Below are 27,250 nucleotides of genomic sequence, written 5' to 3' on the forward strand. Positions count from 1 at the left end.
TTTTTCCCCACCCTAAGGGACTGCTGTTGATTCTGGGTTGTGGAAGAGAGAAGGATCATTCTACTACCTTTTAGAAATCAGCTGCTTTGCCTCGAGGAACTGGGCTGACAGCATGTCCTGGTTTCAGCTGGGATGTAGTTAACTGTCTTCCTAGTAGCTGGTACAGTGCTATGTTTTGAGTTCAGTATGTGAAGAATGTTGATAACACTGATGTTTTCAGTTGTTGCTCAGTAGTGTTTAGACTATAGTCAAGGATTTTTCAGCTTCTCATGCCCAGCCAGGGCACCTGACCCAAACTGGCCAACAGTGTATTCCATACCATGTGACGTCCCATCTAGTTTAGGAACTGGGAAGTGGGGGGCAGGGATTCGCCGCTCGGGGACTGGCTGGGTGTCCGTCGGCGGGTGGTGAGCAATTGCCCTGCGCATCATTTGTACATTTCAATCCTTTTATTACTACTGTTGTCATTTTATTAGTGTTATCATTATCATTATTAGTTTCTTCTTTTCTGTTCTATTAAATCGTTCTTATCTCAACCCAGGAGTTTTACTTCTTTTCCTGATTTTCTCCCCCATCCCACTAGATGGGGGGGAGTGAGTGAGCGGCTGCGTGGTGCTTAGTTGCTGGCTGGGGTTAAACCACGACACAGCAGCCAAGCTTTTTAGTGCAAAGTGCTGAATGCTTTTCATTCCTATTCCTGGGGGAGGCCTTTGTCTGTCTGTCTGCCACATACAGGTCCTGACCCTGGCAAGCAATGAGAGAATCCCTCTGAACCCAACGATGCGGCTGGTCTTTGAGATCAGCCACCTGCGGACGGCCACCCCAGCGACTGTGTCCAGAGCGGGTGAGTCCTGACCTGAGCTTCACACTGGGATTTTGCATGGACCAGGTAGGATCTAGTGCCATTAACCAGTCTTTTGTTGGCCAACTTGGTCCCTCTTGAAAGTTCCTAACCTGGGATCACAGCTGCCTTTGGTGGATGGCTTAGGGTAGGTTCCTGAAGCACATGGACAAACTGAGGATTCTGACCCCAGATCCATATGGGGAGCTGTCATCATCTTGGAGATTTACCCAGAGCTCTCTGACTGTTGATGGGTGATTGTGGCTTCAGCATCACCGAGAGACTGCTCCTGTTGTGCAAAACCCTGTATGGACTTGATGAGGAGAGGGACAGTCCCTATCCCAAAGAGCTTCTGATCTCCTGGAGGAGTGCATGAAGTATGGGAGGAGTGAATGAAGGTGTCTCCTACTTTTACACATGGGGAAATGGGGCCCAGAGCAATAACATGACTTGTGTTCTGAATTTGGGGCAGGGTCATGAAATGTGTCCTGTTTGCCTGAGTTAAGTCTCTTCACTGTTAAAGTTTCTACTCTACAATGGGGCAGGAGGAGGGGGTGGGCAATGGGGCACCCAGGTGTATTTCACAGGGTTTTAGCTGTGTGAAAGTAGCTGAGAAATTCTGCTGGAGAAAAGGAATAGTCTCTGCTGCGTCCTTACTATATGTTCTTTCTTATCCTGGGCCTAAAGGAATCCTGTATATCAACCCATCAGATCTGGGCTGGAATCCCCCGGTGAGCAGCTGGATTGACAGGCGAGAGATCCAGTCCGAAAGAGCCAACCTGACCATTTTGTTTGATAAGTACCTGCCGATTTGCCTGGACACCCTCAGAACAAGGTACCATCTGAAGAGTGACTGTATCTCTGCTGGCAAGGGCAGGGGGACACTCGCCGCTTTCCAGACCAGCTGTGCTTTGCTGGGGTTGTGCTGCATGTGGCACGGCTGGCTGGTTTCCTCCTCGCCCCTGAGAGTCCTGAGCATCATTGGCTTAAGCTCAGAGAAACAACAGGGAGAGGTGGGGGAGCTGACACTCCTGCTTATCCTGTGTTGGTCAGATCTGGTTTTCACTGGATTTTGATTTGATTGTTCCTGTACTTCTTGTACCAGTTCTGTATCTCTTCGAAAGTAAATCCAGGAGATCCTAAAGAGAAAGTCTTTTCAGTCTCCTGATGTGTCACTCCACAAGTTATTTTTCAGTAGAGCAGATTTCAGACTGCTTCTGAAGGGAAGTTTTCTGTATGCAGCGTGGAAGGTGGAGAGAACAGATCCTCTTTCATCCTCTCCCCACTTCTTTTTCTGCCCCTTGGTGATGAGAAGGAAGTTGGTGTTTGTAGGAGAGGGTGGGATTGCTCTACAGGCAGTTCTCTCTTGAATTTCTTTCCTGATGCATTTGAACAAAATTAAGTCAGTCTGTGTTGGCATCCAGCGTGGGCATGTTTCATGGATGGATACCAATCCAATGAACATGAAGAAATTGGGTATTTGGAAGGGCCCTGGTGCTCCTTGGCTTGAGTTATCTTCAAAGCAATGCCCACAGAGAAGTCATGTGGTTCTTGCTTATCATCATGGGAGACAGCTCTCTTACTCATACTGTGGTGAGGACTGGCCAAAGTAGAGTCCCAACAAACTTGAGTAAGGGAGCTTCTCCTATCCTCTGCTTGCTTCCCATAGTTGCACCTTCATTTAAAAAAAAAAAAATAAAAAAATCAGTGTACAATTGAGCATGAGAGTTGTCAACCACAATGGGGATGTGTCCGAAGGGGCTGCATTAGTGAAAGCAGTGGTCTTTGGAAGTAGGAGTTAAGCATCTTACTAGGGAGCTGCTCCCTGGGTGACCAAGCTGGTTATAGCTGTTGGCAGCAAAGTCCATTGGACATTTCCCACTCTATTTACTGAACGTTGTGTCAGACTGTGAAATCCACGGGATTAGCTGCAGGCAGCCCTGAGCTGAGTATTTTGGTAGCTTGCTTAATTCAGAAATTGTAGAATCGACCTTTCAAATAGCTATAATTACTTTATGGAGGACTTCAGTGCTGCTACAATATTAGTTTGGAATTCCGTAAGTGTAGCTTAAATGAATGTAAAATGGCAAGATGAAAGGTTTTATTTTATTACTCCTCTATTTGACCGCTTTTGAACTCATCGTGTTCACAGGAAATCATTGCCTTTAGCAAGTCTTCCATTTTACTTCTTTCAAGAGGATCAAAGTTTTAAAATGCTTGAAACTTCTGATTACTGTTATTACTTGTATATGTGCCGGTGCCAGCAGGTCCGAAGGAGAGAATGGGTCTTTATTGCTGTACCAGGGAATAAGACACGCACTGCTGACAAGTAAAATGCTAATATTCTGAAAAAGCATTTCTAGGCTTGCCTTCCTGGGTTGTGAGTGACTGTGTTGCTGTACCCAATTATATTTCCCGTGCTTTCAATTTCTGTCCCTTAGATTTAAGAAGATTATTCCCATTCCTGAGCAGAGTATGGTTCAGATGTTGTGCTACCTCCTTGAATGCCTCCTGACAGAGGAGAACACACCTCCTGACTGTCCCAAGGAACTTTATGAACTTTACTTTGTCTTTGCTGCTGTCTGGGCCTTTGGTGGATCAATGTTTCAAGACCAGGTAAGAAGGAAGATGCCACTTCAGCATCTTTTACACAGGCCTTTTTTTTTCTTTTTTCTTTTTTTATACTTTCCAAAACATAGTGCTGTATCAGTAATGCTGTTTTCCTGGGGCTTTTGTATAGGTGATAATAAACTAGAAAGCTGAATGCAACAATTCCTTTTGCAAAAGACCCTGTTATCCAGGGTGTAACACCAGAGGAGAATGGCTGAGAGGCCAAGTGATAAAGGTGGAGGGATGTTTGCTTATGCAGACACATTTCACTGGGGAGAAACAGGTTAATTTATAGATGCCTGTGGAAGTGCATAATGTGATCAAGTTAAGACTGACTTATCAAATGAATATATCAGTGGAGCAGTCTTTCAGACATCTGACTGCACAGGTAGACATTGCACTATGTAAGACAAACCAGCCGGTGCTTTGTACCACTGACTTTTATTAAACATAGGTGGATGTCAAGAATTGTCTGTCCTCAGTTTCTGATAGAAGTACATAAGAAAGAGGGGTGGTCAGCAGGGCAGGATGGGCTTTGGGGATTATGTGCTTCCACTTAAGTGGAAGTAGTCAGTGGCTCTGCTCTTTGAAATACCCTTTGCTGGGAGCATGCTGATGAGGTTGAGGCTGATGGTTGTAGGCACTCAGCTTGAACTGCCCTCTGAGCATCTAGCTGTTGGGTGGTCTCTGGCATGAGCTGCTGGGCTCAGTGAAGCTGCTGGTGGATGGATGTCCATACCCAAGACTGTAGTGCTGGAGGGCACAATCTAGACACCAAGATCTTCTTGGGCCAGGAGGATTAATCAGGCTGTGATTCACTAGTGGTGTCTCTGATGTTCAAAGTACATTCATGTCCAAGAGGCAGAGGAAGACAGGACACTACCCTCCATGCTGCTTCCCACAGTACATCTATCCTATTATCCTATGGATTAATTGCAGATGTCAGCCCCTGAATTTTCCATTAGACAAGGTGGGTGTGATCTCTTGTATGGTGATATTATTATAAGACTGAGTTTTCTGGAGGTCGGCATTTGATACTGCATGTTTTCAGGCCCCTCTTCAGGTCCTGGCCCTTAAACATGGGAGAAGCACAGACATTTCCAGCTGGGCTGAAACACAGCTGCTTTGGTGGGAGCTGGAGCATGTGAACAACAGGGATCTTGGGAAGGATCTTCCCCAGACATGCCTGGGGGAATCAGGGTTGTGCCGATGTCTTGTGCACAGGAGAGGAGAAACGGGCATTTCCTTTCACCCCAGTGCCCCGTTCTACCACGTTTCCTGGCCTCATGGCTCAGCTCGGCGCAGCAGGGCTGTCTCTTGATTTCCAAGTAATTGGAAAAGCTGCTGCTGTTTTACAACTTCCAACTGTTAACAGTAATAATGGACAAGAAGACAGCGGGCTGCGTGTCAAATCCCTGCTGCCAGTGCTGCTGACGTTGGGGCCACCCTTGGCTCCGTTCCATGGCTTTGTGCCCATGCTTGCAGGATGGCTTTCCACTGTCTGTTGGCATTGCTGTTTCCAGATTGACGTCTATACAAGCTGGAGATTTTTAACATGACTGGTTCAGAGGCAGGCAGGAGAAACCTGAGGCACTTGTAGAGGGGTCTAAGAGCATGTGTGGCACCTGAAGGCCTAGATTTTGAGTACCAGATTTTCAGCAAGCGGCACAGGGAGCACTGTGAGTAGTGCAAAGTCTGCAGGTGGAAGTACATTGGGCATCCGCTGGAGCTGCTTGCTCTGGTTCTGCCCCATCCCTGTTAGATGGTTGCATCTCTTGGTCAGAGGATACACCTCATCCTCAGGCCTAAAGCATGTCGTCCTGATGTGTAGGTATACCCAGTGACAGGGCACTGCTGTCAAGGCCTCAGAGATCCATATCTGGTCTCTAGTGGACTTATGTCAAGCTCTGTGTTGTCTGGAGTATGTGGGAGGTCTCTCCATGGACCTGACACCGGAGATCCTTCCCCAGCTCATGTGGTGGCACCGCCATTCTCAGAGGCTGCTCCAGTGCTTACCGGGGTCTCTTTGTGTTCTTTCCATATGCCTCAATGAGAGACCAACGTCTGCTTGGTGCTTCATATTTGCTTTGTGCCAAGGAGCAGATGCTTTGGGAAGTGATAAACAAAACAGCTCAAGCTCACCTTGGTGCTCACCTGATGCCATCGTGCCTTGTGGCCATTGAATGACTTGTGTGAGACCAGCTTTCTCAGTCCTTGTGGAGGACTTAACCCTCCATTTCCCATGTGCCAGTAGGGAAATACTCTGCCTTAGTGTTGTCAGTGCTGGGTGACTTAAAATAAACCCCACAATAAAGCCTGGGAAGCACTGCTTGTCCTCGCTTCAGCAGTACAAGCTGCTGTCTAATTATAGGAGCTTATAGCTCCTCGAGCAAGTCGGCTGGAGTGCGGTCGTGTGGCAGATGGGCACCGCGTTCCCTGTGCCATAGCAGAGTCAGTCCCTGGCATCACAGGCTTTGCTGCCTGCTGTCTGCCTGGTTCCCCAGGGAGTGGTGGCCTTGGCGCAGTGTGCTCTTGCTGGGCTGCTGTGCGGGTTGCAGGAGGAGCTGTGCTGCATGGGCACAGCATCCCTCTGGGAGGTTTGACTTTGAGACTGGACTGTGCATTGCTGCTTGTGATGCTCTGTAAATGTCAGAGATGAGAGTGCGAGGATACAGCAGTCCAAGCGAGGGGAAGTCTGATGAAAAATGATCCAATATAAAGTCTGTTTATTGCTCTGCATTGAAGGTGCCCTTCGTGCTGACCTTTTGCTGCCGAAATGTCAGGAAAAACAGTCTGGAAGGCTTCCTGCTACTCTGCGCTTGTTGGTGGGTAGTGGGGCCCCTGTATAAAAACAGATGATAGATTTGCCATTTCCAGGCTCTGAAATTAGCGGAAATCCATATGGGGCTTTTATTAAGGAAGCAGTTTGAGTTCAACACCGTTCTGGCAATAGAGCCAGGGCTGGAGCGGCTCCACTTAACTGCTCAGTTAGGGAGGGCGGGCAGCCCATCACAATGCAGCTGCAGGCCGTTTGCCTGCACAGGGGTAAGGGCACCCTTGTGAGAAAGCTTTTAGCAGTGATGCATGTCCTCTTCTGCTGCAGGCTACTCTGCTGCCAGCGCCGAGGAGTTAAAACAACAGGAGAATGGAGAATTACAGTTATTCTGCCTCTCTGAATAGCATGAGACTGCAAAATTGTGGATACTAATAATGTGTTTTTCAAATCGTCTGGTCTTTTGATGGATGGTGGCTCAGGAGACTTCACAGAGGACCCTTGGTTCAGTTCAGCTTCAAACCCAGGTTTCCTGATGGAGGCAGAGCAGTCTATGGGCAATGTGTTGGCGGTCCCACCTGGGCTTCTGGCCTGGGAAAGCATGTCGAATAACTATGGGGAGGAGAGACCCACAGATGTCCCAGGAAGAAATTCTGCTGTTAAAACTGCCTAAATCATGCATTCCGTATTTCACAGACATCTTTTTAACAGCACTTTTCCCCTCCTTCCCCCACCCACTTCTCCCCAGGGCAGAAGGCTGTAGTCCCCGTTGTCTGCATGGGAAGGTGTTCAGGCAGAGTGACTGGCCCAGTGTCATACAGGAGACCCGGGGCAGGGGAGGGGGGTAAGCACATTTTGCAAGTCCCAACCCAGCATCTAAAACAAAACTGTCACCCTAGCTCTTGAAAAAATTCAGATGCTCCACAATCTCCATGCATAAAAAGATATAATGGGGAAAGACGAAAAAGCGGGTGCTTGCAGGGTGATAGGGCAGCGCAGAAACACGGCAGAGCCAAAGGGGCACTGTCCCTTTCTGGTGCTTTGGTACACTGGTGTCTGCAATCCTGCTTCTCCAAAACATTGAGGCTTGAAAAGAGGCCAGAAGACAACAACTAAGTATTAATAGAGTGGTGTGATTTATGAGGAAAGGCTTTAATATGCATGCTTTGACTAACCATGACCACAGATGTAGACGGATGTTGTGTCCTTGTCTGTTGGAAGAAGCAGGCACCAAGAATCAATCAAGCAGTCTGTTTAGTCATAGGCACGTATTTCTCTTTTTCAAATTGATCCATCTATCTAATCTCAGACATACCAAGAGTGATCAACACAGAGGATGAATTATTTAGGTGAATAAATAGGAGTGATGAGAAGAAATGGAGAAAATGAAAAATTACGCTTAATAATAGGAAAAAGGATAAGTTCGTTATGCTGTGGAATACATTTTAAGGACTAATCCCACTCTGGTGGACTGGGATAGATAACATTCTCCATCACTAATGAATTTCTCCAGATTAGCATATTTTCTCCACTTTTTGTCTTGCAGCTTGTGGACTACAGAGTGGAGTTCAGCAAGTGGTGGGTAGCAGAATTCAAGACTATCAAGTTTCCTTCTCAGGGAACAGTCTTTGACTTCTACATCGATCCAGAAACAAAGAAGTTTGAGCCTTGGTCTAAACTTATTCCCCAGTTTGACTTTGATCCAGAAATGCCGTTACAGGTATGTGAATCTTGCACGCTTTTCATCTGGGAGGAGTACATGCATTTTAGTGACTGTACGTAGGCATTTCAATGAAGTCTCATTAAAGGTCAAGCACTTCATGATAAGGATGGCATTCTTTATTAGGAACAACTAAATTACCCATCTTTCTTTACTGTGCTTTGACTGTGAACACACATCCTCCATCCATCTTCCAAATATGAGCGGTGTACATGAGGGGCAGGCTCAGAGCCACCCCAGTGACCCAGGAGCTGGTGTGGCCAGGGTGCATTTGGCCTGCAGAGAGAAGCAGGATGTGAGAAAATGTAGTGACAAAGCCCCTGAGACACCATGTCATCATTCTGTGTGGCTGAAAGTAGAGTTGTTTTTGTGATTTGGACAAAAAACGAGTTTCTGCAGGTAGTGAATTGCATTTGCCAGCTACGCTTTTCTTTCCTTTTGGAAGTGCCACAGTGATCAGATGACTTGTAAAAATTGTTACCATTTTAGCAAAATGTGTGTTTGTGGGGAGATCCAGATACTGCTCCCAGCATCCAGCTGTCAAGGTTTCATCTGTACAGACAGTTTGATTTTAGTGGTTGGCAGCAGTGTATCGTTCCCTTCCTAGTGCAATCTAGAAACTGGGGTTACATTACTCATTCCTGGCTCTCCTAAATTTACTTGTCCCCAGAAAATGGCTGTGGGGTTGTGGCAGGGATGGGGACACTTACTTGCTTGTTATGCCCCTCTCAGGCTTGCCTGGTGCCCACCACAGAGACAGTCCGTGTGCGGTACTTCATGGATAGGCTCCTGGAGCGCCAGCGCCCGGTGATGCTGGTGGGCAATGCTGGCACAGGGAAGTCTGTACTGGTGGGGGACAAGCTCTCCTCACTGGACATGGATGCATATGTGGTGAAGAAGGTCCCGTTTAACTACTACACCACCTCTGCCATGCTGCAAGGTAAGGCACCGGCTGAGTCACAGGACTTCTGCCTGGCAGGCTACCAAATTCCTGGAATGTTCGGTGGGGTTTGAAGCGGGGTGCTCAGAGGAAGACCTGTGGGCGAGCTGCCTGTGTCATTTGTGGGCACTGCACTGACACACGCAGACTCTTAAATCCCCCTGTGAAACTCTCAGGTCAGCAGACCCCTGGTTTTGTGGAAGACGGAATTTTCCAACATGAGGGTTTGAATTCTGAACACTACAACTCTGGTTCAGGGCTGTGCCAAAGCACATGCTTAAATCTGCTGCTGTTTTGTACAGCAAACAGCTCATACTTGACTTGAGGTGTGTCTTTAATATGCCTGAATTTAAGTCCATGCTGAATAGAATGGGTTTCTTGGTTAGGATCCAAACTGTCCTCAGGGTGCAATGATGGGAATTGCATCCCAATTAGCAGCGAGGATGTTGCTAATGGATATGTGCAGGCTGTAAGCCAGGGCTGCCGGTTCCTGGTGCTGTCCTCTGTGTCCTTCTGCAGCCCAATGTGCTGCCATGGAGCAGGTCCTGCATCCCCACCTCCCCAGGGAGCACAGGGCTTGCTGACCCTGGGGGGCTCAGAGGCCCTCGGAATTGTTGGCCCTGGGGAAGTCCATAAGAATATTGCTGAGGAGGATTTTGGCACATAAGTGAAAAATGAAGTTTGAGACCAAGATAAGGTCAGGTTTGCTGTGTAGTCTCTTCAGAGACAAAGAGAAAGGAGGGAATTCTTGAAAAGTGGCTCATTTTGGAATGGTGTTTTCACTTTGAGTTGACCTAAAGAGAGATAAAATAATTTTTTACATGTATTTATTAACCAGGAATGAAACAATCTGGTTTGGTTTGAGTTGAATAACAGCTCTGGGTCACCATAAAACAAAATGCTTCCTTTATGTAGCTTGGTTTGACCCAAATGTGCTGACCCAGCCTTATAGAGGATCGCCATCTGTGAAGCATCGGTGAGACCAAGGATTTCACCTTCACTGTCTGGGTTGCTCCTGGCCAAGTGGTGCTAGGTGGGGACATGCTCACAGCCCAGATTGATGCCGAAGGCAGTGAGTGTCTGGGGCTTCTTCTGTGCTCTGCCAGGCTCCCAACATTGCAAATATGTTAAGAAAGGTGTCCGAGCTTAAAATTGCCCCCTGGGGCTGATCCGCTTGCAGAGAGGTGACAGCGCAGGCTCAGCCTGTGCTGTGTAACCTGGGGCCATGTCATGGGGCCACATCAGCTTTTTGGGGCAGATTTGAAGGGTTTCTGGTCTTGCTGGTGCCCACCCTCCCAGGCTTTCCTGCCCATGCCGATCAGCCCCGCAGGATGGTGCCTGTGCCCACAGTGTGAATGCAAATTATAAGGGTTACATATCCTTCAAGCAAAAAAATGGGTAAAAGCTCACCCTTGGGCAGTCTTGCAGCCCTGAGCAGTCTGATGGTTATAGCCTTCCTTTTCCCCTCCCAGGTGTCCCTTTTCCTTTTCTCCATGTGCAGGGTCTCTGTGAAATGCCCTTGAGCTGGTAAATGGGCTGAGCTGTCTGTCTGTCTGCCTAGCTGCCTGGGTGGGGGTATGTGTGCTCATTTATCTCCATCTGGATGGGCGAGTGTGTGCAGGTGTTGAGATTTATACAGGCAGACCTGGCAGCACATCCCTATTTACTCTGGCCGTGAGCTATGGGCTGAGACGGCGACTTTCTTCCTCTGCAGAGAGGAGCAAGTCATCTTGCGTGTGGATGAAGATGTGGCTGTGAGATTTGCATTGGGAAGCATGATTTATACTGCTTGGCCTGGTTCCCTACTGCTCATTTTTTTAGAGTTAATTTGTCCCTTTTTGTGTAGTTTGTCAGTTGGCTGCTTTTTTTTCCCCAGCAGGCACCTCTTTAAATTTGTAAAACATGGATACAAAGCAGTTTTAGATTTTTTTTTCTTCTTCACTTAAAAAAGAGCCTAACCTGAAAGCCAGTAATTTCTTACACAAGGTGCCTGTTGATACAGAGATTGATAAGGTGCAGAGCATGCACCCTTTAGTGGAAGTACAGGTATGTGGTTCAAACCATCCTTGTGGGTCCTGTGGTTTACAGAATCGCCATGTGCATAGGGATTAAAAGGAGCCAGACACTCTCTCTACCCAAACCTGGGGCCAGTTTTGGGATTTTCTTTGGTGTATTGTGACTGAATACCACTTTCTGTGGCATTTGTTGCTCTCTCAGCCCATTGCTTGGGACCTCATGTCTGCTGCTCACTCTGCTTCATGCCCTCTTGGGCCTCTGCTCCTCCTTGCTCCTCCATCAGATGTAGCTCTGGCTTCTGTCATTCAGCACCTTTCTGCTCCAGATCTGCCTTGAGAAAATTGCAATAAATGTTTTTTTTGTTTGGGGTCTTTTTTTCCCCTTCTTGATCAACAGCCAGCAGGCAAGAGGAATCACACTTGCTAAGTCTCGTTTGCAGTGACTGTTTCTTTCAGGTGCTAATTTGAGTATGTCAGGATCCCAGAGGCAGAGACATGGACCCTTTATTATTATTGTGAGATGCGCGGCTTTGAATTAAAATGCAACTTTCATGAACATGTCACTTGATCCCCAGTAATTGCATTTCAGTGTGATGAATCTCCTGCATACTTGTTTAACCTCAAAAAGGGCTGATTTTATATGTTAATTAAGGACTAATTAAATTTAAATTAAATGCTTATTTGAAACACTTAATTTAACTTGCTACCAGAAATTTCAAATATTGTGGCTTTATTGAAGGGGGAGAGAGACTCCACTGAGGAAAGATTCATCATTTTTCTTAGCACAATTCATTCCTTTGTGCAGCAACTGTCTATGGCAAGAAATCAGCTGAATTTTGAGTAGTGGGAAAGACAAGCTGTCTGCAGTGCACCGAAGCAGTAAAAAAAATTGTGTTTTAAAAGATTTGTGGTCTGAAAAAAGCAGAATATAAATCTTCCTTAATAACTTCTGCACATGATAATGAATGGCTTAAGTGTACATTTTCACAAGGAGATTTTTATAAATATTCTCAGTCCCATTTACATTTACCAGTCTTCCCTAGTTACAAACAATTGCTACTTACCATGCTGCTCTACAGCACCTTCTAGGTCTGTTGACAACCCAAAGCCATGTAAATGAAACAATTTCTGCCTCCATCTTCAGGAAGGCAGTGAGCTCCTGAGACCAAGGATGATCTCCAAGTAAGCACACGGCAGAAAACCCATCCCAGGGTCTGGGCAGAGGAGAGCTGCTTCTGTTTGCTTTTCCACTTACTGAATCAGTAAAGGTTGCTCGGGCTGCAATCAAAGGAATCAATAACCTATAAAACATTATGTGCAGCAATGTGGGGTGATTTTTATTAAATATCAGCCCAGCATTATAAATATTCCCCACATTTTATAATTTAGAGCAACACATAACCTCAGCCTTCTGCTAAAACAGAATAAAATCTTCCAAAGCTTTGAAATGAGGAACCTTTCTCTCCATGCTTTCCCTTGCTTATTCATGACCCCACTTAAAACTAGGTGGTAATTTGACAGCTTCTATTGGAATTGAGTCTTGTCACTTATCTGGAGGTTTGGGTAATGCTGGGGAGGGGATCAGAGAACTTGTGGGTATTTGGTGCATTTAAAGAAAAAAAATTACTTTGATTGTTCTGAAGATGAACAGGAATTTGTCCCCAAAATCACCTGTTTCTTTTTTCTTACAGAGGTAGAAAATGCACTTACATTCAGAAAATCAGCTTTGCTCATGGGCTTCTGTTAATGCCTGTGTTAATGGTGCGGTCACTGTATTGCTGGGCAGGCAGCAGAGTATACTCACTGCTCTGTTGTATGGATCAGAATAACCTCAGCAAGCAAGTTTTATTTTAAAAAATTATGCAGAAGGGCTTCAGAAGGCTTTATGTTGCATGAAAAGCTTTTGTTTGCTCTGAATTAGATCTGTTTTGTAGCAGACCGTTAGTTTGTCATATTTTCTTTGAAAGGAGGAATTGAGAGCTTTCTGGTTTGGGTTGAGTCAGGCCAAAAAGCTGCCCAGGGGTCCCTGCCAGCCCTGTGCAGGTCTCCCAGCTGCTCTATAGCTGCAGCTTGGGGACAACCACCGTCCTGCTGGTGAGCAGCACCCTGTGCCGAGACCAAGTCTTCCTCCCCAAAAAGCAATAAACAGCCCAGATGCCAGCTGGAGGGGGCTGGGGGCTTCCCCCTGTGCTGCGAGATGAGCCCTGCCTGTCCTATGGATAGCCCAGCTCCTCCTGGGGCTGCTGTAGCTACACACAGCACGGCATTAAGCTGGGTTGAGAAATAATTTTTATTTTTCAGCAATGATTCCCCTGGTAGCTTAGCTTTGCACCTCTGCCTCCATACAGGTGTGCTTGAGAAGCCTCTGGATAAAAAGGCTGGCAGAAATTACGGCCCTCCAGGTACCAAGAAGCTTGTGTACTTCATCGATGATCTGAACATGCCTGAAGTGGATGCTTACGGGACGGTGCAGCCCCATACGCTCATCAGGCAGCACCTGGACTATGGCCACTGGTAGGAGGCTGCTCCAGCTTGGTCATCTGAGACCTTTTTCTTCAGCTCCAGTGCTGGGGATGGGGTTTGAGAGGAAGTCAAAGTGCAGATCCCTCTTCCCATTCTGCGTTTGCCATCGCATCCTGCTGGACTGGGCTGGAGCTTGCTGGGAGGCTCTGGGTGAACCAAGCTTTGTGGACCCTTGGGGTTTCCCCTGTCCCCAGAAACAAACTCACTTGCTCATAGCCTGGTTGAGAGGAGCTTTGCTCTGCACTTACTGTGGCTTGTGACTGTGGTCCCAGTGCAAAGCCTGCAAGGGGAGCACAATGCTCAGCCTTGATGTCCTGAGATGCTGAGAGTGGAGGAAGGCCATGGATTTGGCCTCAGCTGGTATGAACTGCCCCTTCCGTGAACACCTAATATTGTTTTCACTCAGGCAGCAGCAAACAAGCATTTTCTAGGCAGAGGTAATTTAAAGGAAAAACAGTGACAGTGTTTTGGAAGGAGATCAGTGCATTTTACACTGTAGCCAGCAGTGCTGCATGGGACAGGAATATTTGCAGGTCTCCCCATGGGGAATGCAGGGCAGGGACTCAGCAATTTCCAGTCTCCTCAGCAACGGTCATGCCTGAGCTTGGCCAAAAGCTTCCTAAGTATGGAGACAGTGGAATGGAGGCAGAAATTTTGGGCCATGGGTGTCAGGGAAGTCAGGCAGAAAGAGGGCTCTGCTCTTTGCACGGGAGCATTGGAGGCATGGGGGGGACGCAGCGTGCCGCGTGTCCCCTGCCAGGCACGTCCAGGCTTTCTGCCCGTGCTCTCAGCAGTGCCTGCCAGGGTGTTGCACACTTGGTGCTCCCTCTCGCAGTCACCATGCCACTGCTTTTGTTTTGCCCGAAGGTACGACAGGACCAAGCTGTCGCTGAAGGAGATCACGAATGTGCAGTACGTGTCGTGCATGAACCCCACTGCAGGGAGTTTCACCATCAACCCTCGTCTGCAGGTAAAGCCCTGCGCAATGGCAGGCACGTCACTGGTTTTATTTTTGTGTGGATTATTTAAACATGAGGCTAGAAGAAAACATTAATTCCTAATGGTGAAGCTGCAGACTTGCTCCCTTATTCCCATGTTTGTTTTTCCTCACATTCTGCTGCTCAGTCAGAGGAAGAAGTCACAAGTTGCCAGCCAGCTTAACACCTACTTTCAGGACAGCCTCCTGGTTCATACAGACAGATTTTGCCTTCATTTAGCTAATATTTACCTCTGAAACATAGTTCATTAAAGCCTCTTGGTTTCTAAAATTTCCTGATGGAGCTTGCAGTATATTCTCATTAAAAAGAGGTGTGGGGAGGAAACCTAAACAAAGAAAACCACCACCACCCCCTAGTTGGAAGGGACTTTGAAAGATCATCTGGTGCAACCTTTCATGGGAAAGGGAACCTAGATGAGATTGTTTAGCGTTGTGTCCAATTGCATCAAGTCCCCAAGGGCATTTTGCTTGAGAGGTGGTTGCCCATCTCTCTGACCTTTCCATGTCTTCCTTTCTCTTCCTCAGCGTCACTTCTGCGTCTTTGCTCTCTCCATCCCTGGTCAGGATGCCTTGTCCAGGATCTACAGCACCATTTTAATGCAGCATCTGACAAGTGGGAGTTTCTCAGGGGCTGTGCAAAAATCAGCTCAGCAGCTGATTGCCCTTGCCCTGGGACTGCATCAGAAAGTAGCTGCTACTTTCCTGCCAACGGCTGTCAAGTTCCACTACGTTTTCAACCTGAGAGACTTCTCCAATATCTTCCAAGTAAGTGCAGTTGCTGTCCTGTGGCACTTGGAGCTTGTCCTGATGCCATGGTGAGCAAAACACAGTCTCCCACATAGCAATGACACAGCATGTGTGTCCCCTGAGTAAAGGGGAGGACCTTGGGCCATTCCCTATTTCCTGATTGGTTTTGGATGGATTCCAGAGCCATCACCCATGACTTTGAGGAACATCAGTTAGAAACCTATCTACTTTCCAGCCTCCTGTGGTCAACAGGGAGGGATGAATTGTTCCAGAAGGAGGTGCAGGTTTTGGGTGGGTTGAAACGCCCTCTGGCTGTAGAAGGGACCAATTGAAGGGAGCTTTGGGGTCCTGACTTCAGCACAATTTAAGTGACTGTTGGTAAGTGTGATGGAGCTGGGATTTTCTTTGTGAGCCTCAGTTCCACATGTGTAAAATGTTGGGATTAATGGCACTGCTCCACCACACAGGGAAATTATTTTATTGCACTGAAGCAGGTGGTGGATATTTAGTGGGCTACTGGCCCTGAAGATAGGAGAACAGTAACTAGTTCAACTGCTCTGCCTAGAGCCAGTACAGCTTGTTGGCCTATACTGGCATGTCCTCTTAACTTTTCGATGGTCAGGTACTCAGCATGTGCATGAAGCATGGCATTTAAAGGGTTGATAAATAAATCAAAACCAGCTTTGACTTAATTGCTGAAACTGAATTACCACTGGAGCCACTTCTGTATCAAGAGGAAGTTGTTCAGCTGTAGAAGTGTTTTCTTCCAACAGTGGAGAGATTTCTTTTTTTCTTTTTTCCTCAGAAATCTCATGCTTTGGAGCAGTAAGTATTACTGCTCAAAGAGCCTTTCAGAGTTTAAGGCTGATCAATAAACTTTGAGAAAGTTCTCAGCAGCCAAATCAAGAGGTTTGAAACACCATAACCTGTTTTAAACCCCCAGTTTGTAATTTGTTGCTGTCCTTATTAACATCTGTTTTACAAAGTATGTACTGAAAGTTCAGTGCCTTGTGGTCTGGTCCATCAGACAAGAGTTGAAGTAATGACAGGTAATGGGAAATCCAAGAACAGGACCTTGAAAAAGTTAATAACTCCATTGTGTCAAGAAGGAATCAGACCTGTCACTTCTGCTCAGCTAAACATCAGCAGCCTTTGACGTTAGATGTGGGTCATGTTAAATCCTGGCTTCTAGTTAATCTGTGCTTTGAAAGACAGAGGGAGAGAAAAGCAGCATTTCAATGGGAAGCTTTAATTTTAACTGTAGTCTGCTTGAAAGGTGCTAAGGTCGTGGGGTATTCGAAAATGTCCTGCCAGATCTAGATGCTGGGCTAGAGGGTAGGAGCAGTGACAGGAGCTCAGATGGCTTTTCGTTTATCACATGGCTGCAGGAGTGAGGGAGTCTGGCTCCTGGGTCTCATAATGTTTATTTAAATTGTCATTCATTTTTTCTTGAAATCCTTTCTTGCCTTTTGCTATTCATTCTTGATTATTTCCTTACTTTAAATATTTGCGGGTTTTTGAGATCTCCTGATTTCCTGTTTAGCTCTGCTGGAACACAATTTTTTTCTTGAAATTGAGTGTGGAAGAAGCTCTGGACTCTGGGAATGCATTTCCATGTGTTGCATTTGTTACATCTTCATAAATTCATAATTTAGTTCAAGCTCTCTTGTCCAACCCCCTGTTCAAGCAGTGCCGATTTCAAAGTTAAGTCAGGCTGATCAGACAAATTTTGAACGTTTCCAAGGCTGGAGTTCCCATAGCCTCCCTGGCCCTTGTTGCACTGCTAAATCTACTATGGTGAAGTTTATATATTTTTATTTCAATCGGAATTTCCCTTGCTGCAATTTGTGTTTGCTACCTCTTGTCCTTTTGCTATGCACCTCCAAAAAAAAAAATTGGCTCAGTCTTCTCTGTAACTCCCCATTAGGTAGTTGTAGACAGCAGTAAGACTTCACCTTTTCCCTGGGCTAAACAAACCCATTTCTCTCAGCCTTTCCTTGCATGTCCTGTGCTCCACCGTTTTACGATCTTGGTGGCCTCCACTGAACTTGCTCCAATGCGTCAATGTCTTGTACTGGTGGACCCAAAAGTGGATTGAACCTCACACAGCTTTTCTCCAGCCTGTCGAGGTCCCTCCCTTTGGTGTAATAACCTCTCTGCTTGGTCAGCATCATCTGCAGACCTGCTGAGAGTGCACTGCCCAGGTCATGGAGAAAGACATTAAACGGTGTTGCCCTGGTACCAACCCCGGAGGAACTTTGCTGGTAGTTGGTCTCCAGTTAGAGCTTTGAGCCTGGTGGTCCAGCCAGTTCTCACCCCACCTTGCAGTCTACCCATCTGGTCCATGACCCTTCATGTGATGCTATCTGGAAAAAAAAGGAAAGAAAAAAGAAAAAAAAAAAAAAAGGGGGAAACACCCCCCTTTCCCCCCCCAAATCAGGGCCATCTGAGTTTCCTCAGCCTGGGGGAAGATGCAGAATTGGTGGATGTAAGAGTTGTAGGTTGGTGCATAACGCCTTTTTCAAATTCCTTTTAATCCTGGACAAGCAATCAAACACTGGGTGCATAATAGCTGCATATATAAAAGGCATTTGGGGATTGCTGTTTTATCAGCTATTCTGTAATTATACAAGCAGCCAATGCTAACTATTAAAGGCACAAACCATATGCAAATTGCAGCTGTGGAGGAGTCAGCCCTTGGACTTGCTGCCACTGTACTGTGATACTGCTGGCTCTGCACAGGTCATTAACAATGGCTCCATTTGCAATCTGTCCAATGGCTCTGTCATTATCATACTATATTAGATATTAATACTGTACCTAAACATTTAAGTAGGGCCTTACAAATCCAGCTTGATTCCCCTTGTCAAAACTGCCTGACAGCTCTTATGACAAGGATCCCTGTGTTAATTGTCTCATTACGAAACACTCCAAGAACCTGTATCTCAATTGCTGCAGCTAATAAACAATGAATTATTTTGGACTTGGTATGCATGTGAGTTCCTTGCACAGAACAAGGAAGCCTGCCCCAAAACAAGTCAGCAGCAATTGCTTTCAGCGGACAGATACAGGTACTTACTGCTTTCACGTTTTTCCTTCTGCACCAAATACCTCTTGCTGCCTGGCCTGAGCTGATCAGGCTGATGTCTGTGTTGCTTGGTGCGAGGGTTCAGCTGAAGGTGACTCCAGAAGGTGTTCACTCCAAATGACGGCAAAATGCCAGAGGGATTTGTCTAGACAAATAAAAGTATTGGTGAAACCAAAGGGAAAAAGAGCAAGCTATACACCTGGGGTAGAAGGCTCGACAGGCAACAGCGGATTGACTTTGTCAAGCACTGTTCATGTTTGTCCTGACTAATTGGAATGATCATCTCTGGAGATCTGAGCATCTTCAGTGGGATTCCTTTTTGCCTGGCTAGTCGTGTCCTCTCCCTCAACAGAGAATAATGGGCGTTTCTGTATGTAGTTCCAGTTCAGCTCATCCTCACAGAAACATGGAGAAGAGCTCTGAAGGACTGTGCTTCTGAAGCACCTCATTCACTGGAGGTGAAAGGAGTCTGAGGTGACTGTCCTATTGTCAGACACGGGCACTTTGCAGGTCTCAGGTGGGATTTGGCTCCGATTTAAGATGCTCAGATTCAGGTGTGTGAGGATATCTAGGTTCATCCAAGGCTGGGGAGGCCAGAATACTGTCCAGCTCCCCCTGCCAGGGAGACAGGTGTGGTTTCACTCTGTTTCCCAAGTGTGGGTATGTAGTGCTTTTTGAAACATGTCAGGACATCCCACCTGGGCTCCAGTGGCTGTACAAGGATACAGGTGTCTTCCCCTGTTGAATCTGCCTGCTCCCTGTGGCTGTCTTGTCTGAACTGCTTGAGCTGTGTTGCTTTTGAGGCTCTCTTGGCTGTAGAGTAGGGGTCCCCTGAGATGAACCACCTAGTTGTGTTGACTTGGGAAGGTTGTGGGAAATTCCATGTATTCCCCCACATCAATGATTTTATCCACTTTCTCACTTGGTTTTTGTCTCTGGACTTCACCTTTATCAGGACAACACTAAATGCCTCAGCGTTGTACTCAGTGGTGCCACTGCTTCTGGCATCAGCTGGCCAAGGGCCATAGGGCAACAGTTTGGTTCAGGTCCTCACCTAGAAATAAGCCGGTCTCTCTTGTGTGGCACCAGGGTAATATGTATATGCCTACTGTGGGAGGGCTGGCTCCACAAAGGGGAACGTGAGTCTCCAGGGAGGTAGGGACTGGCAGAAGGGCTGTGGGTGAAGAAGGGGAACCAAAGAGAGAAGGAAGCAAGCACCAGGAATGGTTTCTCTGATGAACACACAAACACAGGTCACTGCTGGCCTGGAAACCCACTAGGGTCTGAATTGAGGGACGCTCCTTCCTGATTTTGAAAAAGAATAACAAGGAGCCTCAAAAATCTGTGATCATCTTCAACCCCCCAGGCTCATGGACTGGTTTTGAATGGCTACAGAAGGCTCAGCAAGTACTGTAAAATCTGGCTGTAATAAAACCAGCTTAAATTTGCTGTCACATCTCACTGGAAACGTTTGGGAAACTGGAAACCACAGTCCAGGATGATGGGCAAGAAGGGGCTGGAGTAGGATTAGGCAAGATCTGCAGGAATGGCAGCCCTGGCTCCTTGTCCTTGGACTATATTACTTACTGTTACTGATGTTACTGTTGCAGAGGCAAGGTGACCCGTCAGTTCTTTATAATCCTTTGGGCATATCAGAAGGTGTTATCAGTTACTTTCTCTCTGTAGCGGGTCCCATCTGTGGTTAAAGTCCGACACTACTTTGCCTTGCATTTCTACGGCACCTTTTCATGCCTCTGGGTCCCACCATGCACTGCAGAGTTAAATTGATTGGTAAGCTCCAGGCAATTTACTCTTGATTAAAGAAGACAGGTCTCTGCAGTGACAGAGTTGTGGATTATGCTTTTTAAAAATATATTCCCTGCTGGCTCACACCAGAGAAAGCCTTGTTGCTGTCTTTCTTTCCATCTGAAAGGGTTACCATGGTATTATGCTCTAAATTATATCTGTCATCTCTGTAAAATAATAATCATAGACTCAGCAGGGTTGTATTTTGCTTTTTATTCCCATTTCCAACAAGATTTTCAAGCAGCATGTCACATTAAGATCTGCGGCAGTTGAGGAAGAACGGCCTCTATCTCTTCCTGACAGCAAGATGATAGCAGTGGCTCTGGCATGCCTTGCTCCAGCTTCGCTTCGCCTCCACATGGGCTTTAGCAGCCGGCAGACTTCACGCTCCTTTGCACGGGGAGGAATTTTCATATATACCCATGGCTGAACTTGCCAAAGAGCCCTGCAAACTTCAGGCTTGCAAACGCCGAAATGCACCTTGTGTGTTGCCGGCTGGTGTGTGGCTGGAAGGGGGGGACAGCAGCGGCTGCGAGACTGGTGCAGGGTCAGCAGCACCTTCGTTTTGTTCCTTGGTCTGACGCGGTTGTTTGGCATCACTTAGCCCTGGGCTTGGTTGGGATCTGGTTACCTGAACCAGTCTGGTTTCAGAACTTCCCCCTCCTTCTGTCTTACCATCTCTGCTCTTTCTCTTCCTAACAGAGATCCAGAAGCCAGCGGCTGGGTATGGGCTGCTCCATCACACGCAGCAGCCACAACACTATGTGGTGCCAGTGGGGTGGCTGCAGCCCCTTGTCAATCCTCCCTGATAAGCATATTTTAAAATTGGTATAATACTTTTAAATAGGACTTTGGGTTCATGGCCCACATGCTATTGATAGTAATGCTGTGTTTGTCACCATTTTCATGTCACTGCTGTCCCCAAAGTGCTGAGGCTGCTCCAGGAGCCCCAAGAGTAACAGCAGGGAGGAGGAGAGCAGGGTGCTGAGTCCAACAGTGCAGGACAGCTAGAAAGGGGTCACTACGCTGCACAAGTTATTATTATTTTAAATGTTCTTTAGACTGCAAAGAAAGAGAAAAAGTAATTTATTTTTCCTACCTTTTTATGCCTGGGAGACTTTCTGTTCTGTCACCTGATCACCCCATCCGTGGGAGCTTGCTAACTCTTCACATTCAGCCCTGCACTTTCCCTCCCCGTGCAGGGGAAGCTGTGCTGTACATCGTGATGCTTCCCTCCCGTCCCCTCACTGGGATACCCACAGCAGCACTAGCAGGAAGCCAGCCTGCTGGCAGGGAGCCTTGCAGGATGCAAAACTTAAGCAGTGGAAATAATTATCAACTTAACAAGCCTGGTGTCCAGGATTCACATTATGTTGCTTCAGACCTTGATTTCTGGACCTGTCTTATAGTTTTGCAGGTTTTACCAGAATGGCTCGAACATTTCTGGTGGTGCTTCTTTTTTTTTAAACCCAAACATTCAGCTTCTCTCTATATTTAGTTTTCATTGTGTTCTAGGTAGCAGTATGCGAAGTCTTTGACTTTCTATGGTTGTCCTGTATGTGCAGAGGCCTCTTCTGTTTCTATTTTGGCTATCTATGTGCAACATATTTCCATGTAGAGATGAAGTATATACCTTTCTTCCACGTATGCCCCTAAGAGCATGGTAGGGTGCAAAGAGAAAGAAAAAGTTAAATGTCTCTCTCCACTGGACCATCTGACCATATGACTTTGAATATCTTCTTTGAAGAGCTACTCTATTACCAAAAATAATTTAGCTGTGTGATGTAGGACTTGAACATACTGTGGGCAGTACCAGAGCTATGCATCTTACTATAGAAAAATAAGCAATCCTTTTATTTGTGGGTGGCTTCAAATTAAATCTAGAGCACCTGAACTTATAGATGAAGAAAATGATATTGCATGGAAGCTGGTCTTTCATGGAAGGCTTCTGAGCTTTTGCGGAGAACTGATGGTTGTGGAGGGGGATACAACTGAAGAGAGCTGCCTGGAGTGTGTGGCTGTGCTGGATGGTTTTTGGAGACCATTCCTTGTCAGAGGATAGTGATAATGCAGCATTCGAGGTAATGCTGTGGGCTTGGACTCATTAATGGAGACACAGTGGGAATTGTCCTGCCCTGGGCCAGGGCTACTAATTGCCCAGATGTGCTGATGTATATTTGTCACTGTTTGCAGAGCTCTGATGGGTGGCAGAAATATCTCCTGGACTTCCCTCAGCACAGCTGTAGTGGGTGCAGAGCACATGAGGTCCTGCTGGGGGGAGACACACATCCTGAGAGGCTGACAGGGTCATGGGTGCTCTTTACTCTCCTCCTTTTCACGGAGATCATGGGAAAAATCCAAGCAACTGGCTGAGGTCAAGTCCTGCCTTGTCAGAGCCATGACAGCCTGTCTCCGCTAGCATGTTGATGCGTGACGGCAACAAGTCTTGCTGGGATGATTAGCATATTCCTTGTTTCTGTGCCAAATATGCATCATCTCCTGGGGTGATTATGAAGCTGCTGAGGAGCCTGTCACTCAGAATTAGTCGGTAATAAATCCTGATCTGATGAGTCTCAGCCAGAGGGTGGTGGTTCCCCGTAGCCTAGTGGCGATCCCCTTGCACCCCGATGGGCACAGCTGCTCCTCTCAGCAAAGGTCATTTCTGGCGTTTTGCTATTTTATCGCCAATGTAATGATATTTGATATCATTGTCCAGAGAAGCCTCAGTGTGGCAGGGAAGGTTTCTTAACCAGCTTCTGGCCTTCTTGGTGAGGAGGAGAAGCTGAAAGATTTGGCTGAAGTACAACCTGAGGACTCAACAGCCAGATGGATAAAACTTGCATTGGTGTGGCAAAGGGCAAGGGATTATCCATTTTCTTTTTTTTTTTTTTTTTTTTTGATGTTGGCACCACATCCATCGCAGATGCAGTGACCCACAACCACGCATCCTTTGTGCTTTCCAGCTGTAGATGCTACGGCATCCCCTGGAAGCTCAACCTCACACACGGAGTAACCCCATTGCTCTTTGGGGATGCAGCTGGTTGTGTTCATGGAAGAGCCTGGTAGCTCTGCTGAGAGGAGTGAGGAGAGTCAGGTTTGCAAAGTGAGAAAAGGAGAGATGTTCAGGTGTCAGGTTAATAAACTGATTGCAGATTTGTGAAGGGTGGATTTTCTTCCCTCTGAGGTAGCCTTACATGTGCTTGCATCAAGAACACAACAATTTTTGTGGCTCGGGGTGTCTTTAGAGTGACTGAGTCATTTTTTTTAAATTTTTTTTTTTTTAAATTAGTTTAGGACCTGATGGGTTTCACTTTTCTCTCTTCGAGTTGTCAGATCTTCTCACTATTTTTTTTTCTGAAATAAATAAAATAACAATTTGGCACCTGTAGTGACAAATGTGAAACCTAAATTATTTGAGCCATGGGCCTGTGAGCTGAGAGGGACTGCTTTACATTGCTTTTAAAACATTTTATATTTTATGTATAAATAATTAGATGTTAGGAATAAAATCTGTCTATTTAATTCATGCCATTGAAAACCCTGTGTGCTGTTAATAGGCTTAGTTATAGGCGACACCTCTTTGAAATATAATTCTTTTATGCATTTTAATAGAGTTCATGGTAAACATACTGTGATAAGCAGACAGCAACTAATATTTCCTGCAGGCAGAATGCACCTAATTAAAATTAATTGATTAAAAAAAAAATCATCACCACTAAAATTTCCAAACTATTTTTTCTTCTTAACAAAGCACCCATGGCGTGGTGTTGGGATGCAAAAAGCCGCACGTCTGGGCTGGTGCCTGACTCTGCACGCACTTTGCTGCTGAGATCAGGACCACCAGCCGAGCCAGGCTGCATTGGGGATGCTGTTTGGGGTGTTAAAATGACTATAATGAATATAAACTGCTTTGGGAGATTGGGAGTAACAAAGGGCATGTCCTCCAGGGGCTGTTGAGTAGGGGCTTATTCAGAAGTTCAGTTGCAGGTTGCTATAATAACTCTGCATTTAGAGTGATTCAGCCCTATTCTAGCATGATAGCCTGGATGCTGAGGGTGAGGTTAGTCCCTTAGGGTCAAGATGGGGTTTACTTCCTGTCTCTGCTCTCCACAGGGCCTTCTGTTCTCTACCCCTGAATGTCTGAAGCAACCCCAAGACCTAGTGAAACTCTACCTGCATGAGTCAAACCGGGTGTACCGAGATAAGATGGTTGAAGAAAAGGATTATGGTACCTTTGATAAAATCCAGCTGGAGATGGTGAAGAAATTCTATGATGTAAGTATTGAAGTTTGTAACTGTGATAATAACATACATGCTTACAGGAAAAAAAGTTCCTTGGGAAAGCAAACTTTGACCCAAGGTCTGGCCATCTCTCACTTGCCTGGAGGGCAATGCTCTTGCAGGAGCAAAATTTCTGTCATCCACATCCTGGGCTGCCAGTGTTGTGATATGAGTAAATGATGCACTCCATAAGGGCATTGGGGAGAGGAGATTTGGGCTCTGTGAATAATTAAATTCCTTTATTTAAGTGCTTTGAGTCTCATGTGGCAAAAGCAGGAGAAGGGTCAGATCCCTGGTCTTGAGGGAGCAAAGTGAAATGCAGGCACAAATCCCTAGTGCTTTCCCTTTTTCCAAAATACCTTTCAAATGAAAGCTCTAGAATGGCTTTCCTTCAGGCCTGGCATCACCCAGAAGTGCTGCCATATGAATCACACAAGTATCACTGAAGTGATAAGTAGTGCAGACAGAACTTTTTACTCCAGGTGTTATCATTGTCCATGCAACAGCCTAATGCTATGGCTGTTGCTGCAGGGCTTTTCTTGTGGCCACGTTCTCTTACGGTAATGAGTTGAGTTTTTGTGATTTGCAAAAAGTTGTCAGAGCAAAAGAAGTCAGTACTGGGGATTTTTCCTTTCCCCCTCTTTCCCTCTTGTCCCTCTTCTCTCTTTTCCAATGGGCAGGTGCAACTATAGGGGCATAAAAAGGCATTTGCTGGAACACCATACTTTACTTGGGAAGATGGCATAGAGCTGCCATGTTTTTTCCTATACTTGTTATATACTTTTTTTTTTTCTTTGACAGGACATTGAGGAAACTTTAGAGCAGACCAAGCAAATGAATGTTTATTGCCATTTTGCTAAAGGCATCGGTGAACCCAGCTACAGGTCAGTTCCAACCTGGGAGGAGTTGAACCAGATTCTTGTGGAAGCCTTGGATAACTACAATGAAGTCAATGCTGCCATGAGCCTGGTACTATTTGAGGATGCCATGTGCCATGTGTAAGGGGATTTTCTGGCTTTATGGTCTCATCATAACATTTATCTATGCAGATTGCTTCCATGAAGTTTCCTGGAGGATGTAGGTATCCATAATTATAGCTGATGGAGCTGGAGGTGTGCAGAAGCTTCATCTGCCCGTGTGGCATGTCCAGTACAAACACTGTGCTGCTTCTGTAGCTGGGGTTTGGAGGGCACTTTTGAAACCATGAGGATGCCTGGGGCTGTCAGATGGAGGGACTGCATGCTGGTGGTTATTTTAAAGTCTGGTTGCTGTTATGATATCATTGGCCCTTGATGCTCTGCATATGGCATGAACATTTATTGTACATGACAATGTTCAAGTGCTTTATTGTCTTCACTTGACAGTCAGCTGCAGAACTAGCTATACTGGGATTTCCCTAAATGCTTTCACAACTGGTTTAGCCCCATGTTTACACAGGTTCTTAGTGGGATTTTCAAATATATATAAAGTGAGATTATGTGCATTCAGGCTACTGGTTTAAATGGATTGAGGCATTTAAACTGCTTTGATCCTTTCAAAATCCTGCTTGCATTTAGATGCCTGGAGGTCCAGATGGATTCCCTTTGGAAACTGGACATGTGGGACTATATGAAAATAGCAAGCCTCCAGTCAATAATTACAAAGCTATTTACATGTCTGTGGTATAGATAGTGAGGCATACCTCCAGCTTTCAAATATGATTTAAACGCTTGTTGGGAACCCCAGCAGAGACAGACTGATTTCTGCATGCTGAAATGCAGATCTGGCCTTAGATCACTTCAGAAGATGGAGCTGCCCTGTAAATCATAGTTTTAACTCATTTTGTGTGAAAACATTGTATCAAGAGGTGCAGCTTTGTGACTCTAATCTAGAAGGAAGCCGCTGTCCTGCTGCACACCAGTGCGGGTGATTTCAGTTCTTGCTGGACCTGGCAGCCTAAGCAGTTCTCTCACGTAAATTAAAAAATACATATAACGTGCTACTTCTTTTAACTAGCTGTTTAACCATTTCTGTTCTGAGGGCTCAACAACCTGTTACTTTTGCAGTGTAGTGTGCCAGCTATGCTGGGGCACATTTTCCCTTATAGTATGGGCATTTATTTCTTTGTATTAATGAGTCATGTGCAACCTGATGTCCATAGATGTTTCTGCTTGCATTGCTTGCAGAAAGGTGACAGTAATATTAATCTTGTGTTCCATTTGCACTTTACATAAATTGGGACTTGCAACAAAGCGTGGCACTATCCCTCCAGTTAATATTGTGAATAATGAGGAAGGCAAAGTTTGAGTATTCAGCATGATTTTCACTGGAGCTGGGTGAATTTCATTCATTGCATTTAGAAATTGCATTTTGCTGAAATACACAACTTATTCCATCTCAAACAGGTTATGAATGTCAGCTTGAATTTGCTGAAAATTTTCAGTTAGAAAAAAAAGAAAAAAAAGAAAAAAAAAGAATAAAAGAAAAAAAAAGGAAAAAAAAAAGAAAAATAAAGGACTTAATTTATGTAAGGAAGTGGGAGATACCTGTCAGTCATCTCCTAATCCAGGGCTCATTGTGCACATTCACAAAGCATGCAGCTCTGGAGAGCACATCAAGGGCAGAGACCACACTGTCATCTTTGGGGAGAGCTAGCCTAGAGAATTGAAAGCGGGAACACTAAAGCTCTCCACACAAACTGGATTGCTTTTCTGGGTATAATTTCACAATCAGTGGTAGTCTGTGCATAGATCATAAAGTACTTGAGTTGTAATAAAGCAGTACAGTATTTCTCGCAGTCTTATTTGAAAAATTAATTAGATTAGTCTAGGAAAATACTCAGTTAGGGGAGCTGAATAAAGGCAATGCTGTGAAGAGGGGAATGGTGCTTGCATTTAAGACAGAGCAGTGAGGTTTTCACAGGTAGGATC

At 45.9% G+C, this 27,250-nt stretch overlaps 1 protein-coding gene across 2 annotated transcripts in view; it reads left to right on the forward strand.

Annotated features, from left to right (window-relative positions):
* The window catches only part of DNAH9 (dynein axonemal heavy chain 9), a 209,550-nt gene that overhangs the window by 56,626 nt on the left and 125,674 nt on the right, over nucleotides 1-27,250 (forward strand). For both annotated transcript variants that reach the window (XM_069798868.1, XM_069798867.1), the window contains 10 exons: nucleotides 736-844; nucleotides 1,529-1,676; nucleotides 3,283-3,457; nucleotides 7,771-7,944; nucleotides 8,677-8,884; nucleotides 13,248-13,413; nucleotides 14,290-14,392; nucleotides 14,945-15,184; nucleotides 24,174-24,335; nucleotides 25,143-25,339. In XM_069798868.1, coding sequence (XP_069654969.1) covers nucleotides 736-844; nucleotides 1,529-1,676; nucleotides 3,283-3,457; nucleotides 7,771-7,944; nucleotides 8,677-8,884; nucleotides 13,248-13,413; nucleotides 14,290-14,392; nucleotides 14,945-15,184; nucleotides 24,174-24,335; nucleotides 25,143-25,339 — 1,682 coding nt within the window. The remainder of the gene's footprint in view (nucleotides 1-735; nucleotides 845-1,528; nucleotides 1,677-3,282; nucleotides 3,458-7,770; nucleotides 7,945-8,676; nucleotides 8,885-13,247; nucleotides 13,414-14,289; nucleotides 14,393-14,944; nucleotides 15,185-24,173; nucleotides 24,336-25,142; nucleotides 25,340-27,250) is intronic.

Source organism: Haliaeetus albicilla, chromosome 12, assembly GCF_947461875.1.
Source record: "Haliaeetus albicilla chromosome 12, bHalAlb1.1, whole genome shotgun sequence".
Taxonomy (NCBI): domain Eukaryota; kingdom Metazoa; phylum Chordata; class Aves; order Accipitriformes; family Accipitridae; genus Haliaeetus; species Haliaeetus albicilla.